Source organism: Nerophis ophidion, linkage group LG29 (assembly GCF_033978795.1).
Source record: "Nerophis ophidion isolate RoL-2023_Sa linkage group LG29, RoL_Noph_v1.0, whole genome shotgun sequence".
Lineage (NCBI taxonomy): Eukaryota > Metazoa > Chordata > Actinopteri > Syngnathiformes > Syngnathidae > Nerophis > Nerophis ophidion.
The window spans coordinates 29,933,777-29,953,623 of NC_084639.1; the positions used below are offsets into that span (position 1 = coordinate 29,933,777).

General features: G+C 40.2%; 2 protein-coding genes across 2 annotated transcripts in view; one reads left to right on the forward strand and one right to left on the reverse strand.

The window, feature by feature from the left end:
• Window positions 1–19,847, forward strand: part of LOC133546196 (oocyte zinc finger protein XlCOF8.4-like) — a 116,147-nt gene that overhangs the window by 80,486 nt on the left and 15,814 nt on the right. The gene's annotated exons all lie outside the window — the stretch shown is intronic.
• LOC133546211 (zinc finger protein 135-like) overlaps window positions 7,830–19,847 on the reverse strand; it is a 90,823-nt gene continuing 78,805 nt past the window's right edge. Inside the window, exon 3 of the mRNA XM_061892114.1 lies at window positions 7,830–8,247. Within this exon, the coding sequence (XP_061748098.1) occupies window positions 8,072–8,247 (176 nt within the window). The 3' untranslated portion in view covers window positions 7,830–8,071. The remainder of the gene's footprint in view (window positions 8,248–19,847) is intronic.

Below are 19,847 nucleotides of genomic sequence, written 5' to 3' on the forward strand. Positions count from 1 at the left end.
GGTACAGGCAAGACTTTTTCTATTAGCGACCTAAAGTTGTGAACTTTATCCTTGATGTTCTCTACTAAATCATTTCAGCAAAAATATGGCAATATCGTGAGATGATGAAGTATGACACATAGAATGGACCTGCTATCCCCCTTTAAATAAGAACATCTCATTTCAGTAGGCCTTTAAAATGAATGTATATTTGAAGTTGTATGTAGTGTTTCTCATCTTCTACTGTTATATGTTGGCCTGTAGTTACTTTTTTAGTTGTGTGCATGTATTAAATATTAAATATGTAGCTAATATTTTTTTTTCTTCTCATCTTTGAAGACAGGACATTTTATTATTTTCATTTGTTTTTGTGTCTTATAAAATCTCCCCAAAAATTACCATTGCATATTATTGATGTTATTATCCAATTGTAAGTAGGAATGAATAACATTGTTAACAAAATGTGGACTCTGGTAGATGAGCAGCATTGTTACATCATGGTTGATAACTACTGCAAAACATCAACAAAGATGAAAAAGTCTGAAGTTAGCAACACATCACTGAACTTTAGAGTCATCGTGAGTGGAGTTGCTTGTTTATTCATCAGTAAATGCAATTGGAATGTAGAAAAAGTACTTTAGAGTTGCAATGCATACAGAGAGGACATATGTGCCATTTAGTGTTTTACACTGCAGCATCTATTCAAGCAGCAAGCAGCAAGCAGCAGCACATTTACTGCTGAGAGACAGACTCAGCTGCACACATTTCATTTAGAAAAGAGTAAGGTTGGAAACTTCTCTTGTTGCCGTATTTGTGTTTAATCTTAGTAAATGTTGGGGGAGATTTTCATTGAACAAAACAGTTTTTTAGTATTTTATTTTGAAAGTAAACCAGATAATGTATTATTATGTTTAAGCGTGGCTTTCTGTTCCACTGAAGCAGATCTTAGCTCCATTGACCTGCCGCATTGTGCCATCTGGCAAATATAAAAGCTCTGCTTATATTTAGCGCAGGGTTGTGGTACGGCACAGACAAAGGGTTCGGCAGCAGTGGAAATCGACACATTGACTTGAATTGAAAATGAAAAAGTCCTCGCCATATCCCAGGTATCAATACGCGCATTTGCATGGTTTGCACACATTGTTTAGCTGTGACAATCCCATTCAAGAGCAGGCAAACATTCCAGGGAGACAGAAGAGGCGCCCCTTACAAAAAAGGTGAGAAACAGGTAAATGCTGGGGAGAGCGCTGAGTAAAATGAAAAAATGTTCAGTCAAAGCTTGGGCCGCTGGAGAGGTGGTCCAGACCGAGGCCGAGGGAAGAAATAGAAAAAACACATAGCCATAGCACACATAAACGTGCGTAAGAGAGAAACATCAAAGAACACAAAGGACATTAAAAGAGCAGATCTGATGCAACCAGCTGCCACTCCAGCAGTGTTATTTCTACTTACTGCTACAAAAGTAAAAGTAAAACAACAACAAATAATTAACCAATAATATATATTGCGCACACACGATTGCACCATGCATTCACAAGCAACCAAACAAAAACATCATTTCAACACCCATATACACTGTGGGGCCTCTGCGGTGTTCCACACCATCATCCGCTGGGGTGGGAGGAGCATGGCCAGAGACAGGAGCAGACCCAACAAAGCAACCAAGAGAGCCGCCCACCAACTCCCGGCCAGTGTCCAGTCCGCATGGATGAGCGAGGACGCGTCCAAGGAGACCAAGGTGTCCGATACCTGCTCATTCAGCCAAGACACTGTGAAGCTTGTCCATCACGGCGCTCAGCACCTGCTCCGCAGTCCTGTCTCTTCATCCGCATCTCCTCCTGTCTCTCCAAATGGACTCTGGGAGACCCAGCAGTTGGTCTCCATGGCCAAAAGGCTCCCGGTAGGCAGATCAAGAAGTTCACAAAAAAAGCAACGCAGAAGTCACGAAAGTGCCACCCCTTGTCACACAGTCCCAAAGGGTCCCCAACAAAAAGGCAAACAAACCCCACATGAAAAGAAGAGGGAAACAGCAGGAAGAGAAAAGGATGACACAAGAGCACAGAGCTCCTGCCACCAGCAGCCACTACCATCTTAATGACATACTTGTATGTTTTAGTAATGTATGTATAAAAAAATAATAGCTTACCTCGGAGTCAAAGGGAACAAGAATATGAATATAAACAAGGTGTATCGCCACAATTTCAACCACTTTTACGCTTCTGTCATTGTAATGAATGACACACGGGGGCGCCACTAACTCCCATCGCATCATTTATTTTTGAAATGTTGATATTTTTTAAACAAAGCACTTACTGTAACCTAACTATTTTTTTTAACATTTTTAGATTCCCGAAATAAATAACTTATTATAAAATAATTTAAAAAATCGATTTATTTTCCATTTAAGGCTGCTGAACACATCTTTCATGTTTGTGTACAGATCTGTGCTGTTTCACCTTATTTTTTAATGACGATTGTTTTGTATGTAATGGTTTATGATGACGTTGTTATTGAAATACAGATGACACAAAAGAAGCATGGTAAGTAAGTGTGGCAAAACAAGTTGACGGAAGTGACGTCTGGTACGCGCATGCGTGGACCGTTCGGGTGATAAAGCAAGATGGCGTCTGAAGGAGAAGGCATAACGCGGGCATTATATTTCTGTATTCTTACATATATGTTGTTTCATAGAGTACACACGGTTAATAATTGTTTGTAGCTGGATACATTAGTCTGAGCGCACTTTGTTTACTAGCTTATTTTAAGAAAGTTTGCAGCTAGTTTAGCTGGCTAGTTAGCTTAGCTTGTTAGCTGCGAACAAAGAGACGAGGAAGTTATTTAAACATCGCTAAGTAGGGAACTAATGTGAGTGTAAAGTGTTGTGATTGTGGGAAAATGTGCCAAAGAACCACAGCAAAGTATGAGGAGGAACTTTGGCCAAGAAAAGAGGAGAAGGAGCGACAACATCAACTACTGGATGTTTATTATAAGAAACATCATCAAGTTGTGTTACACAGAACAGCTTTGTTTACTTCTTACTCTCACATCTTTACTAACTTTATACTTCATTACCAACATTATTCTTAAATATATTGTGGATGACAAGTTTGGTTGTCTTGTGAGGATGATGTAAATACAGTCGTGGTCAAAAGTTTACATACACTTGTAAAGAACATCATGTCATGGCTGACTTCAGTTTGCAATCATTTCTACAACCCTTATTTTGTGTGATGTAGTGATTGGAGCACATACTTGTTGCTCACTAAAAACATTCATGAAGTTTGCTTCTTTTATGAATTTATTATGGCTCTACTGAAAACGTGACCAAATATGCAGGGTCAAAAGTATAAATACAGCAATGTTATATGCAGTATATATACAGCAATATTATTATATATACAGCAATGTTAGTATACAAACAGCAATGATGGTGGGCATGGTGTTCCTGGGATTAAAGCCCTCACCTTTTTTTCCTCCAAACATTTTGCTGGGTATTGTGGCCAAACAGCTCATTTTATGTTTCATCTGGCATCACATGGACAAAGATAAGACTTTCTGGAGTAAAGTTCCATGGTCAGATGAAACAAAAAATTAGCTGTTTGGCCACAATGTCCAGCAATATTTTTCGAGGAAAGAAATGTGAGGCCTTTAATCCCAGGAACACCATTCCACCGTCAAGCATGGTGGTGTCTGTTATCTACTGCCCTCCAGGGCCCTATTCAAACTTTATCAGTGAATTCTCAGAGTTTTTTGCTGATCTAGTGATGCACACCGATAATATAATTATAATGGGGGACTTTAATATTCATATGAATACCCCATCGGACCCACCATGCGTGCCACGCTCCAGACTAATTGATAGCTTCGGCCTTACACAAATAATAAATGAACCGATGCATCGCAGCGGTAATACGATAGACCTAGTGCTTGTCAGAGGTATCACCGTTTCCAAAGTTATGATACTCCCGTATACTAAAGTATTGTCCGATCATTACCTTATAAAATTTGAAGTTCAGACTCATGTTCGGCACACTCATAATAATAAATGCTATAGCAGCCGCAACATTAATGCTGCCACAACGACAACTCTTGCTGACCTACTGCCCTCGGTAATGGCACCATTCCCAAAGTATGTGGGCTCTATTGATAACCTCACTAACAACTTTAACGACGCCCTGCGCGAAACCATTGATAACATAGCACCGCTAAAGTTAAAAAAGGCTCCAAAAAAGCGTACCCCGTGGTTTACAGAAGAAACTGGAGCTCAGAAATTATTATGTAGAAAGCTGGAACGCAAATGGCGCACGACTAAACTTGAGGTGCACCATCAAGCATGGAGTGATGGTTTAATAACTTATAAACGCATGCTTACCTTAGCTAAAGCTAATTATTATTCAAATCTCATCCACCGTAATAAAAACGATCCTAAATTTTTGTTTAGTACGGTAACATCGCTAACCCAACAAGGGACTCCTTCCAGTAGCTCCACCCACTCAGCTGATGACTTTATGCAATTCTTTAGTAAGAAAATTGGAGTCATTAGAAAGGAGATTAAAGACAATGCGTCCCAGCTACAACGGGGTTCTATTAACACTGACACGATGGTATATACGGCGGATACTGCCCTCCAAAATAGTTTCTCTCGTTTTGAGGAAATAACATTAGAGGAATTGTTACAACGTGTAAATGGAATAAAACAAACAACATGTTTACTTGACCCTCTTCCTGGGAAACTGATCAAGGAGCTCTTTGTATTATTAGGTCCATCAGTGCTAAATATTATAAACTTATCACTCTCCTCGGGCACTGTTCCCCTAGCATTCCAAAAAGCGGTTATTCATCCTCTTCTTAAAAGACCTAACCTCGATCCTGACCTCATGGTAAACTACCGACCGGTGTCTCACCTTCCCTTCATTTCAAAAATCCTCGAAAAAATTGTTGCGGAGCAGTTAAATGAACACTTAGCGTCTAACAATCTATGTGAAACCTTTCAATCCGGTTTCAGGGCAAATCACTCCACGGAGACAGCCCTCGCAAAATTGACTAATGATCTATTGCTAACGATGGACTCTGATGCGTCATCTATGTTGCTGCTCCTCGATCTTAGCGCTGCTTTCGATACGTCGATCATAATATTTTATTAGAACGTATCAAAACACTAATTGGTATGTCAGACTTAGCCATGTCTTGGTTTAACTCTTATCTTACTGATAGGATGCAGTGTGTCTCCCATAACAATGTGACCTCGGACTACGTTAAGGTAACGTGTGGAGTTCCCCAGGGTTCGGTCCTTGGCCCTGCACTCTTCAGCATCTACATGCTGCCGCTAGGTGTCATCATACGCAAATACGGTATTAGCTTTCACTGTTATGCTGATGACACCCAACTCTACATGCCCCTAAAGCTGACCAACACGCTGGATTGTAGTCAGCTGGAGGCGTGTCTTAATGAAATTAAACAATGGATGCCCGCTCACTTTTTGCAACTCAACGCCAAAAAAACGGAAATGCTGATTATCGGTCCTGCTAGACACCGAACTCTATTTAATAATACAACTTTAACATTTGACAACCAAATAATTAAACAAGGCGACACGGTAAAGAATCTGGGTATTATCTTCGACCCAACTCTCTCCTTTGAGGCACACATTAAAAGCGTCACTAAAACGGCCTTCTTTCATCTCCGTAATATCGCTAAAATTCGCTCCATTCTGTCCACTAAAGACGCTGAGATCATTATCCATGCGTTTGTTACGTCTCGCCTCGACTACTGTAACGTATTATTTTGGGGTCTCCCCATGTCTAGCATTAAAAGATTACAGTTGGTACAAAATGCGGCTGCTAGACTTTTGACAAGAACAAGAAAGTTTGATCACATTACGCCTGTACTGTATATACCTTTATATACATATATACATACATATATACCTATACTGTATATACCTTTATATACATATATACATACATATATACCTATACTGGCTCACCTGCACTGGCTTCCTGTGCACTTAAGATGTGACTTTAAGGTTTTACTACTTACGTATAAAATACTACACGGTCTAGCTCCATCCTATCTTGCCGATTGTATTGTACCATATGTCCCGGCAAGAAATCTGCGTTCAAAGGACTCCGGCTTATTAGTGATTCTCAAAGCCCCAAAAAAGTCTGCGGGCTATAGAGCGTTTTCCGTTCGGGCTCCAGTACTCTGGAATGCCCTCCCGGTAAAGGTTTGAGATGCCACCTCAGTATAAACATTTAAGTCTCACCTTAAAACTCATTTGTATACTCTAGCCTTTAAATAGACTCCCTTTTTAGACCAGTTGATCTGCCGTTTCTTTTCTTCTTCTCCTATGTCCCACTCTCCCTTGTGGAGGGGGTCCGGTCCGATCCGGTGGCCATGTACTGCTTGCCTGTGTATCGGCTGGGGACATCTTTGCGCTGCTGATCCGCCTCCGCTTGGGATGGTTTCCTGCTGGCTCCGCTGTGAACGGGACTCTCGCTGCTGTGTTGGATCCGCTTTGGACTGGACTCTCGCGACTGTGTTGGATCCATTATGGATTGAACCTTCACAGTATCATGTTAGACCCGCTCGACATCCATTGCTTTCCTCCTCTCCAAGGTTCTCATAGTCATCATTGTCACCGACGTCCCACTGGGTGTGAGTTTTCCTTGCCCTTATGTGGGCCTACCGAGGATGTCGTGGTGGTTTGTGCAGCCCTTTGAGACACTAGTGATTTAGGGCTATATAAGTAAACATTGATTGATTGATTGATATGTATATCATATAAAGGTGCTAATCCATGGGATGATTAATAATTAGAAATAAAATATGTCACACTTCAATATTTCAAACACCTATAAAAACACTATTATGAATAAGTCTAATATTGTATGATGAATATATATACACTTACATTTTTTTAATGTATGTAAAATATGTTTTGTACTGATTACTCTCACCTTTTCAGTCAAATTGTTCTGTTCAATTTTTAATAAAAGTACACAATGTTGCAAATTAATGCATGTACTCGAGTAAGAAAAAACACTTATACAAAATATCTAATCTATAAATGTAGAAACATATTAAAAAGATTGTTAGACAAACAACAATGTCACACATGTTATATGTGCTGATGTTGTTAGAAAGTCAAAATGAAAGTCTGGACAGTTTATTTCAAATCCTGCAGTTTCATTTGCTGCTGCTGTTCTCACCAGCACACTTGTGTTTCTTACACTGGTACTTAGAAGACAATCTTTCACCACACACACTGCAACTCAACACTTTCTCTCCTGGGTGTCTTCTCATGTGTCTTACAAGCTTTGATCGGTCACAAAAGCTTCTGTTGCAGATTGAACAGGAAAAAGGTTTTTCACCAGTGTGTGTTCTCATGTGTCTTTTCAAACTCAGACTTTGTGTAAAACCTTTACCACAGATTGAACAGGAAAAAGGTTTTTCACCAGTGTGTGTTCTCCTGTGCACTTTCAAATATCCCTTCCTTGCGAAAGATAAGCGACAGATTGAACAAATAAAAGGTTTTTCACCAGTGTGTGTTCTCATATGTTCTTTCAAATATCGACTTTCTGCAAAACCTTTACTGCAGAGTGAACAAGAAAAAGGTTTTTCTCCAGTGTGTGTTCTCATGTGTGTTTTCAGACTACAATGGTATTTAAAAGTTTTGTGAGAGTGAGAAGATGTGAAGTGAGTGTTGTCAGTGTGACATGTCTTATCATCTTTAGAGTCTTCATCATCAGTGTCAGGAGAGTGTGACGTTGTGTCCTCACTATCTGATAGTGGAGCTAAGAGCTTGTCTGCTTGTGATCCTCCACAGTGGTCTCCATCAGCTTCTGTTGTCATGTGTTGTGTTGAGCTGCTGCTTGGAGGCTCCCCCCTCCCCTCTCCTCACTTTCACCTTTCACCTCATCATCTTCACTCTTCACAGGGACACCAGTCACTGGGAACTCCTCCAACCATTTAGGCTGACTGATGCCCTCTTCCTCCTCTTCCTCTTTAATGTGCGGCGGCTCTTGCTCCTCCTCTTCCACTTTAAAGTAGAGGGTCAGTGGGTCCTCCTCTCCCTTCTTAATGTGAAGGGTCAGTTTAACACTGAAGGTCTGTGGCGTCTCATCTTCCTCTTTAATGTGGGGGGGGGCTGTGGTTCCTCTCCTCCCTCTTTAATGTGTTGGGAGTGTGGTACCTCTTCTTCCTCAAGTATGTTGGGGGACTGTGGTTCCTCCTCCTGCTCATTGGGAAGATACGCTTCTTTTAGGTCTGTGAAACAGGAGAAAACAAACATTCTTGATAAAAGTCCAGCTTTACTCAGTCACATGAGACATTGTCCTGCACCAACATATGATCTCACAATCTCATCAGTTTCCCCTCACAGCAGTCAGGGTACTTCCAGCTGACACATGAAGAAGACCTTCAGGGGAATGCCTTCCCAGGCCAACATCCAATCCACCTTATTCATATAAAATCATCCTAAAAGTCATTCCTGCAATCCTTAATGGTAGACGCCATACATGAAAGTGTGCTGTTCTCCCTCTGAATAAGTCATACACACACAGGAAATAATGTACCACATGCCAGCCTCCACGCAGTAGTACTAGTGATGAGCTCCCCCTGCTGGTGGACAATAATTACAGTCATTTTCACATTCATCTTTAGAGACATGTCCGTTATAAAAGAAGCATGAGCACAGTCAACATGTTGGCCAAAAAAGATGACATCTGTGTTGCTTTCATTTAGATCAGGGGTGCCCACACTTTTTCTGCAGGCGAGCTACTTTTCAATTGACCAACTCGAGGGGATCTACCTCATTTATATATATCATTTATATTTATTTATTTATGAAAGAGACGTTTTTGTAAACAAGTTAAATGTGTTTAATGATAATACAAGCATGTGTAACACATATAGATGTCTTTCTTTCACGAAGACAAGAATATAAGTTGGTGTATTACCTGATTCTGATGACTTGCATTGATTGGAATCAGACAGTAATGATGATAACGCCCACATTTTCAAATGGAGGAGAAAAAAAGGTGTCCTTTCTGTACAATACCACATGAAAGTAGTTGGTATTTGGCATCTAATTCATCCAGCTTCCATACACTTTACAAGAAAAACATTGGCGGCAAATTCCGTAGCTTGCTTGATTGACATTCACGGCACCCGAGGGTCTTGTGAGATGACGCTGGCTGCTGCAAGTTCATTATTATGAAAAAATGACAGAGAGGAAGGCGAGAAACACTTTTTATTTCAACAGACTTTCCCGCCGTCCCTTCCGTCAAAACTCTAAAGGCCGACTGCACATTTCCTATCTTCACAATAAAAGCCCTGCTTCATGCTGCCTGCGCTAACAAAATAAGAGTCTCGGAAAGCTGGCGTGCACAAGTGATGTGCACGCCAGCTTTCTGAGGGATCGCTTGTGCGCGCCAGTTTTCCGAAGCTCTGTATTCAGTTAGCGCAGGCAGCATGAAGCAGGGATTTTATTGTGAAGATAGGAAATGTGCAGTCGGCCTTTAGAGTTTTGACGTAAGGTACGGCGCAAGAGTCTGTTGAAATAAAAAGTGTTTCTCGCCTTCCTCTCGGTCATATTTTCATAATAATGATCTTGCAGCAGCCAGCGTCATCTCACAAGACCCTCCGGTACCGTGAATGTCATTTAAGTGACGTCTTGGTGAAGATTGATGATCACTCATTTTTAAGTCTATTTTTTTAAAAGCCTGGCTGGAGATCGACTGACACACCCCCCGCGGTCGACTGGTAGCTCGCGATCGACGTAATGGCCACCCCTGATTTAGATAGTGTCACCACAGTTAAACTGGGATGAAGTAATCAGATTACTGACTACACCTTCAAAAGATAACTTGTTTATCTTATTAATAATAGTAATAATGGATTACATTAATTTAGTGCGTTTCTGGACACTCAAATTGCGTTAGAGTGAGAACTGAGAAGGCATCATTCATGCAGTCCACACATTCAATGTAGTACGCTACATTTAATTATAATAATAATAATAATAATAATAATAATAATAATAATAAGTAAATGAAACAATTCCTGAAGGAATTGTGTGTGAATGCTCCAATACTGAAGTTGAACTGAAATGCTGACAGAATGTAGTGAGAATGTAAGAATAGTTTGAATGTTGGAATGGTTTAAATGTTGAAGAGTTGGAATTTCCAGGAAAACTGTAATTTGGTTTAAAACTTGGGAACATGTTATTTTGAATGTCCAGGACGAGTGGAATATGTTGATGTTGGAATGGTTTGAATAGGTTCATATCAATGGTAACTTCCTGGAAATTTGGGAATTTTGGGAAAAGTGGGATTTTTGGGGAAAACTGTGAATGTTCTGAACAGTGAGTGTTGGACTTTTTTAAATCGGTCGAGAAATGTTGAAGTAGTAACAATTTTAATTGAGAAATGGTATTATGAAATTCCTGGAATCTTCTGAAAACCTGGAATTTTTCCAAGTTCGAAAAACAACATTTTTTTTTCCTGATTGACGATGGATCGGTTGAAAAATGTGGAAGGACTTGTCGCCAGAAAAAAGGGTCAAAAAGGGTTTGAAAAATGTGAATTCCTGGAATTTTTTTGAACTTGGAAAAATAATAGATTGAATGTCCAGGATTAGTGGAATATGTTGAAAGTGGAATGGTTTGAATCAGTTGAAACATGTGTAAATGGTTGAAGTTTGAAAACATGCCAATTGATTTTAAATAGGAAATATTATTAAGCAATTATTTATTCTTGTTTCAAGCTAGTTTAGTGGCTAGCTTAGCAATTAGCCTGCCCGTCCTTTGTGTGTAATATGTTTAGCCTTTTTCTACTGTCCTTCAGTGATAATAATGCTTGTAAGAAATGTATTTGCTGCAATGGAGGATGGTGGAACGTGTGATGTAAGAAGATACAGTTAGCTGTCGTGACAACTAATTCCTCTGGTCGGCCAACTGAACATCAAAAATACAAATCAGTGGTTAAAAATGTGGATGTTTGGGGTCTTTGTGAGTGGAAACTATTGTATTATGTCCCATACTAAATCAGAGTTTTAAGGTTTGATGAACATGACAGCTTTGTCGTACCAAGTTTAGTTTCTACACAGTTTGGGGATTATAAGTATGGAAGTAAAAATGCATCTGTTGTTTTGTGTCAGTTTTGTTCAAGTAAACTCCTATTTGTTTAACCTTTGTACAAGTTTAAAACGATCGCAATGCTAATTTTTGTTAGCCTGTCAATGTGGTCGTCCATTGTATGTTAGCATTAAGCTAGCGCCGCAAAAGCCAACTTTTATCCTGTATGGTTGTATTGTGATGTGTCTTATTCCATCCATCCATCCATTTTCTACCTCAAGTTGAAAAACTTGTTTAAAAAACACCCGAATGGTGTTACCATTTAGTGGTCAATTGCACGGAATATGTACTGTACTGTGCAATCTACTGATAAAAGTCTCAATCAATCAATCAAACAGGGGGGCGGAAGGCGGTGTACACCCTGGAAAATTCCATAAAACCTTTAAACTATTTTTAAAATGTTATCTAAGTAAAAATGTATCCTCCAGTTTGTGGCTATTATAAGGCATATTTCCAGAGGATATGCATTTTTACAGCATGTTTTAAAGAGATAGCATTCTGGGTATATTATATTGATCAACTAATTCTTGTTTAGGGGGCTTAGTGAGCGGATTAGAGGCGCTCCCATTGACTCCATTGTTAGAATTAGGATAGTTAAGGTTTTGCTAACATTTGTTTAGGAATTAGAATACATAAAAAAATAAAAACATGTTATTGTCTTACATTAGGGGTGTGAAAGGTAGGCAAAGTTAAAACAAAAATCAGATCCCCTTTGAGATGTTTTCTACATCCTGTGAACGGGCTGATGCTGTGGTGAAAGTGAGAAAAAAAATACATGTCGGGAAAATGCAAATTTCAGCAAAAAATGTCTGGGAAACTTTTTAAAACTTGGTCAAAGATTGTTGGCGGTAAACCCTGAGAGACATGTGTGTGTTATAAGATGATGTTAGAATTAGCTTTATTATTTAGGTTTAGGGGGCCCCGTCATGGGGGGCCGCCCCCGGCCCAGCTCTGACTTGTTCCACCACTGTTCATTTTGATTATATTATACATTCCAAATGTCACGTTCTTGTTATTAATCAAATATAAAGTTAGTAAAGATGTGAGAGTAATAAGTAAACCAACCTGTTCTGTGTAACACAACTTGATGTTTCTTGAAAACAGCGTCCAGTAGTTGATTGTTCTCCTCCTTTGTTCTAGAAAGTTCCGCCTCGTATTCTGCTATCGTTCTTTCTAACACTACAAATATTTCTTCAACAGCAGCAGTTAGTCGCTGATCCACCAACGCTCTCAACATTTGTAATGTAGACATTTTCACACAATCACAACACTTTACTCTCACACTTGATCTCTACTTAGCGATATGTTGATAACTTCTGTGTCTTCTGTTAGCAGCTAACAAGCTAAGCTAACTAGCAAGCTAAGCTAACTAACAAGCAAAGATAGCACGAGAAGCGGCACAGTGTTTCTAGCGCATAGAGACCACTTTATCCTTAACTAAAGAATCAAATATGTATTTTATACGACGTAAATATTTCAAACTGGAGAACAAATAATAAGACTGACTTATTAGCATCCTGCTCGCGGCTTTCTGTGTCGATGTGCTTTCACGACAGTTAGCACACTTGACGTTACAAGGCAGTACTGCTCTGCTTCTTCTTCTTCTTCTTCTTTTGTTTTTATGGCGGTTGGCAAGCAACCTTGTGGTGTGCATTAGCGCCACCTACTGTAATGGAGTGTGGACCGAGGTGGATCCCTACTCTATATTCTTTTACTTAACCCAGTGTTTTTTAAATATGTTTATATTGCTTTATATCCTATGTTTTCTGAATGCAATCCTAATATATCTCCCACTGCTAACCTAATATTTTCTTTTGCTAACTTATTTTCCAGTATTTCTCTTTCTCTATTATATTTCCTACATTGTATTAAACCATGGTCAACATTCTCTATTTGATGGCAAAAATCACACAGCCCTGTAGTATGTTTGCCTATCAATTTTAGTGAACTATTTAGATATGTATGTCCTAATCTCATTCTAGTAATAATGTCTTCTTCTTTCCTATTTCTATTCCTCCTCTCATGACACCTACTTTCCTCTGGACTTTGTAAAACTCTCTACCTTTTGTTTCCTTATTCCAATTATCCTGCCACTTTTTATTGTGTTCTATCTTAATTATGCTCTTCACTTCTTCTATACTGTGCTTCATCTCCATGTTTACTTCTGTTTTAGTGCTTGCTTGTTTTGCGTATCTATCAGCTAACTCATTCCCCTCAACTCCTACATGAGCAGGAACCCAGAGAAATGTTACCACACCTCCCGCTTTATTTATTCTGTAGATTGCCTGAACTATTTCATAAACTATATCTAGTCTTGTTTCTGATGTTATGTTTTTTATGCTCGTCAATGCACTGCTGGAGTCCGAGCACACGACTACTTTCCTTGCTTTGTTTTCCTCTATCCAGTTAACTGCCATATAAATTGCTACCAATTCCCCCGTAAAAACAGTTTATCACTGATTCTTTTATTCAACACTATATTTCCTTGTGGGATAACTGCAGCAGCTCCTACTTTACTATTTATAGTTTTTGATGCATCTGTGAATATCATGATGTTATCAAAAAACATTTCCTCAATCCAATGTTCTATCTGGTAACTATTTAAATGTCTATTCTTCAGTAATTGCATGTTTACCTTTGGGTTGTCATACATCCACGGTGGTATTGCAGGAATTGGTACTGTAGGGCTCACTTTAATATTGTCAATTTGTGTTTTTTTTACATATATCTCCTATTATCCACCCAAAACTATTCATTTTATTCTTCTCTTTTTCTTGGCAGTTTATTAGCACTTGACGGGTTGGATGTCCTTGCTTGGATCCTTTTAAGTTTGCCCAATACACTGCTGAGAGTTGATCTCTCCTCATGTCCAAAGGTTTTTCATTCATTTCTACTTGTAATGCTGCCACTGGAGTAGATTTAGTAGTTCCACAACATAACCTTAACGCCTGCGACTGGATCCGGTCTATTTTCCCAAGTAGTGTTTTTGAAGCAGATTGATAAATAATGCATCCGTAGTCGATAACAGATGGAATTAAAGTGATATATATTGTTTTCAATGTCAACCTATCAGCCCCCCCAATCTTTACCCCTCAAAGCCCTCATTATATTTAACACCTTTTTACTTTTCTCCACTATCTTGCTGATGTGGGTTGACCAGTTCATATTTTTATCAAACCATATTCCTAAATATGTAAATACTTGTACCTCTTCTATGTTTTCTCCATAGAGTTTTATTTGGAGCTTGTTTTGTACTTTCCTCTTCGTAAAATTTATGACTTTTGTCTTTCCAACAGAGAATCTTAAACCCCAAGCCGTTCCCCAGTCTTGAATATTATTTACCGCTTTTTGAATCTTCTTTTCTATATGATTTGTATTTCTACCTCTCTTCCACATCACTCCATCATCACAAACAATGCCACCTCCACTAACCCTTCCACTTCACTAAAAACTTCATTTATCATGATGGAAAATAGTACTGGACTTATTATACTTCCTTGTGGGGTCCCATTTTCCACTTCGTATTCTCTGCTATATTCATTCTCTATTTTTACTAATAATGTTCTACTTGTTAAAAAGTCTTTTATCCATCTGTACATTCTTCCTCTAATCCCAATCTTATTTAGTTTCATCAGCAACCCCTGTTTCCACAACATATCATACGCTTTCTCTATGTCAAAAAATACCGCAATTATCCATCCATCATCTTCCGCTTATCCGAGGTCGGGTCGCAGGGGCAACAGCCTAAGCAGGAAAACCCAGACTTCCCTCTCCCCAGCCACTTCGTCTAGCTCTTCCCGGGGGATCCCGAGGCGTTCCCAGGCCAGCCGGGAGACATAGTCTTCCCAACGTGTCCTGGGTCTTCCCCGTGGCCTCCTACCGGTTGGACGTGCCCTAAACACCTCCCTAGGGAGGCGTTCGGGTGGCATCCTGACCAGATGCCCGAACCACCTCATCTGGCTCCTCTCGATGTGAAGGAGCAGCGGCTTTACTTTGAGTTCCTCCCGGATGGCAGAGCTTCTCACCCTATCTCTAAGGGAGAGACCCGCCACACGGCGGAGGAAACTCATTTCGGCCGCTTGTACCCGTGATCTTATCCTTTCGGTCATGACCCAAAGCTCATGACCATAGGTGAGGATGGGAACGTAGATCGACCGGTAAATTGAGAGCTTTGCCTTCCGGCTCAGCTCCTTCTTCACCACAACGGACCGGTACAAAGTCTGCATTACTGAAGACGCCGCACCGATCCGCCTGTCGATCTCACGATCCACTCTTCCCTCACTCGTGAACAAGACTCCTAGGTACTTGAACTCCTCCACTTGGGGCAGGGTCTCCTCCCCAACCCGGAGATGGCACTCCACCCTTTTACGGGCGAGAACCATGGACTTGGACTTGGAGGTGCTGATTCTCATTCCGGTCGCTTCACACTCGGCTGCGAACCGATCCAGCGAGAGCTGAAGATCCCGGTCAGATGAATCCATCAGGACCACATCATCTGCAAAAAGCAGAGACCTAATCCTGCGGTTACCAAACCGGAACCCCTCAACGCCTTGACTGCGCCTAGAAATTCTGTCCATAAAAGTTATGAACAGAATGGGTGACAAAGGACAGCCTTGGCGGAGTCCAACCCTCACTGGAAATGTGTTCGACTTAGTGCCGGCAATGCGGACCAAGCTCTGGCACTGATCGTACAGGGAACGGACCGCCACAATAAGACAGTCCGATACCCCATACTCTCTGAGCACTCCCCACAGGACTTCCCGAGGGACACGGTCGAATGCCTTCTCCAAGTCCGCAATTATACTTTCTTTATTTATTTGTCCCTTTCTAATTTCCTCTTCCAGCTGCACTGCTGGGTCATTTGTGCTTCTTGCTTTGCGAAAACCACTTTGGTAGTTTTTTTATATTTTCTTTTGACTCTAAATAATGTATTAATCTTTCATTAATCATTTTTTTCCATTACTTTGCCCAAATTTGAGGTCAATGCTATCGGCCTATAATTTCCTGCCTCTTCCGGATCTTTCCCTGACTTGCATATTGGAATTATTACAGCTGTTTTCCACTCATCTGGTAATTTTCCTTCTTCATATATCCTATTATATAATTTCAAGACCACTTCTTTGCCGATGCTACCTAAATTTTTGATCATTTGATAACTCACCAGGTCTTTCCCTGGCGTCGTATTTTTAACTTTTTTTAAAATTGGAACCATTTCATCCAAAGAAAATGTCATATCCATAGTGTTGGTAAAACTATTATCGTTGTCTTCCTTCATTTCCTCAATATTTAAACTAATTGTTTCTTCTCTCTTTTGTTTTTCTACATTTCTCAAATGATCATTACTGTGCACTTTAACAAAGGTTTTTGCTAAAAGTTCTGCTTTTTCTTTATTTCCTACCACACTCCGCGTTCCATCTTTCATCACATGATTTTTATGTTCTTTTCTGAGCCCTGACATTCTCTTGATCATTCCCCACACTTGGCTTAAAGGAGTAGTTCTATTTAGTGTTTCACAAAAAGTTCTCCAATGGTGTTTTCTTGTTTTTTTAATAACATACCTTACTCTAGCTTGATGCTTTTTATATTGGATCATGTCTTGGAAATGATGTGTTCTTCTCAATATTCTAAATGCTCTATTCCGTTCTTGTATTGCATCTGTGCACTCTTGTGTCCACCACGGCACTATCTTCCTTCTTCTCCCTATACTATTCCTTGGTATGCTCTGTTCGGCTGCTTCTATTATGCACCCCGTAATATCTGTATTTAATTGTTCAATATCTTGATTTATATCTACTTCCTTTAAAGTTATGTCGGTAATTTCCCTAAATTTCCCCCAGTCACCATGATTATACTTCCATCTTCCTTCTATCCTAGTGCTTTCTGTCCTATGATTTATGTTTATGTGAATGAAGATTGGATAGTGATCACTTCCCATTGTGCTGTATTTATTTACTTCCCACTCCACCTTTCCTGCTAACCCTTGTGGCACTAGTGGGACGGCGTGGCGCAGTGGAGGAGTGGCCGTGCGCAACCCGAGCGTCCCTGGTTCAATTCCCACCTAGTACCAACCTCGTCACGTCCGTTGTGTCCTGAGCAAGACACTTCACCCTTGCTCCTGATGGGTGCTGGTTGGCGCCTTGAATGGCAGCTCCCTCCATCAGTGTGTGAATGTGTGTGTGAATGGGTAAATGTGGAAGTAGTATCAAAGCGCTTTGAGTACCTTGAAGGTAGAAAAGCGCTATACAAGTACAACCCATTTATCATTCATAGTGTTAAATCTATTGCTGTTTCTTTACCCGTGACGACATCTAACCTTGTTCCCGACCCATCATTCACACACACCAGTTCTTTTTCCTCCAAAAGTGCTTCCAATGTTTCCCCATTCCAGTCATCCCTTTCACCCCACATTGTGCTATGTGCATTAAAGTCACCACACCAAATAATATTGCCACTCCAGTGCTCCATTATTGTTTCTAGTTGGTGAATTTCTAATTTCTTGCATGGATTATAGAAGTTTAGTACTTTGTATCTTTCTTTATTATTCCATACTTCTACTCCTACTATCTCTAGTTCTTGTTTACTTTTAATATTGAATATTGCATGTCTTCCTTAATAAATATGGCACATCCTCCTCCTTGCCCATCATTCCTATCTTTACGTATCGTTATATATCCTTTTATTATAAAGTTTAATTTTGGCTTCAGCCATGTTTCTTGAATACATATTATATGTGGTTTATTTTTCATATTATTAATATATCCCTTTAATTCCTGTCCGTTTGCTATCAAACTTCTGGCATTCCACTGAACAATGAACATGGCGTTGGATTGTGGTCACATGACTCGGTCTCGTCTACTCTCTGTAGCTCACCTTGCACCTGTTCCCAGGATATTTCTTTTAAATTTAAAAACTTTGCTGCTGCTTTGACGATTATTTTGATTTTCTCAGTCTTGTTTCTAGCCTGTTCTGTACAATTTATCACGTAAGCCAGGAATACAACTAGTTTGTCCATGGAAATTCCTGTATTTGCTGCCTCTTGTTTTTTATTTCTTGAACTATTTTCACTTCTGTCCTGTTCTGCACTTTCTTGATTTCTTATTTTAACTGCCTCTGTGTATGTAATATTTCTTTCAACTCTGATTTGCTGTACTTCTGTTGCCTGTTTTCTTCTGATGCAGCCCCCATACGCTGCTGTGTGATTCCCGCCACAATTACAACACTTGACCTGTTCATTTTCTCCACATTGTCCATATTCATGCTCCCCTCCACACCTTCCACATCTCATCTTAGCATGACACACACTACTATGTGCCCATAGCGTTGGCACTTGAAACAACGTACTGGGGGTGGCGCGTAAGCTCTAACATAGAAGCTTAGATACCCAATCATGATTCTCTCTGGTAGGACCTCCTCTGCAAATTGCACTAGCACGGATTCACTCTCAGTCTTTTCACCGTTCCTAAATGCCATCATTCTTTTCATCATAGTGACAGTTCCTCATTTTATTTCTCTTTTCAGATCATCTAAATGTTCTCCTCTTGGGAGTCCTGTCACGACTCCTCTTGCCCCCTTTCGTTCTCCCACTTCGATGTTTTCCTTCATTATTTTGTTGCACAGTTTTTGCAATCGCTTTGCTTTGTTCTTTTGCTCTCCATTTTTGCATTTAATCAACAGCCGTCCGTCCCTGAGCACCTTCGCTATCTCCACCTCTCCAATGTCCTTCTTTAATCCCTTAACCAGTGTCATCAAACTAATGTCATTCATATCTTGGTTTGATTTAAATGTATAAATTATCTTATATTCATCCACCATAACCCTTTTCCTCTTATCAACCTCTTCATCGTCTTCATGCACTCTTTTAGTACTCGCCTTTCCTTCACTCCCTCCTCTCCCCTTCTTTCCTCTCTCCCCTCTAGTCCTATCCATTTCCATACTATCCTCATACATCCCGTCACTATCCCCTTCCATCTCCATCCAGTCACAAAACAGCTTATGCTCAACCGCCAAAACAGATTTAGACACTCTCGCGCCGCCAAATTCACTCCAAATGCTTAGTAGTTCCACGTCTCTCCTTCCTGAAGCTTCCTTCTCCCGTTAGAGTCCTCTCGAAACCTTTTGTCGGTGTGCGTGCCGCCTTTAGAAAGTCACGTGACCAATCATGAGCTGTTTGGGTCACGTGACCGATACGCGGACTGTGTCGCACTGGCACCTGCGCGCCAAACTGTGTTTATAAGTGATGAGCATCGTGCGTTGCGGTGGAGATGTAGCCAAACTCTCATGAGACACACTTTGCCTTTGGTCTTGTAGATATATTTATTGTATCGGCAGCATCGTAAATATGCTGCCGCTAGACACACAGATTGAACTCAGGACCCCGGAACAGGAAACATAGGTGTCAGGTAACACAGAGGTAAATACTGCCCTCTAATGGACACAATGAGTAAGGGTGTACAACAGTACAACACTTAACAATAAGGAAGTGCATCTGTCAAGGAGATGCTGCTGCCAACAGAATCGCCTCACTTCTGTCGTTGTTTTTTTTTTTTTGTCATTTATCATCGTCGGAGATCATTTCCGCCGTCTGGGAATATTTTGATCATATATCGGAAAAAAATGTATTTGTGTTCATTTTCTTGTCGTTTCATTAAGTCTCCACTGGAGACTCTCCGGTATTGTCCTGCCCACACAACCATCCAATTAATTACATTAAAACACAGTGATGGGGTTGTTT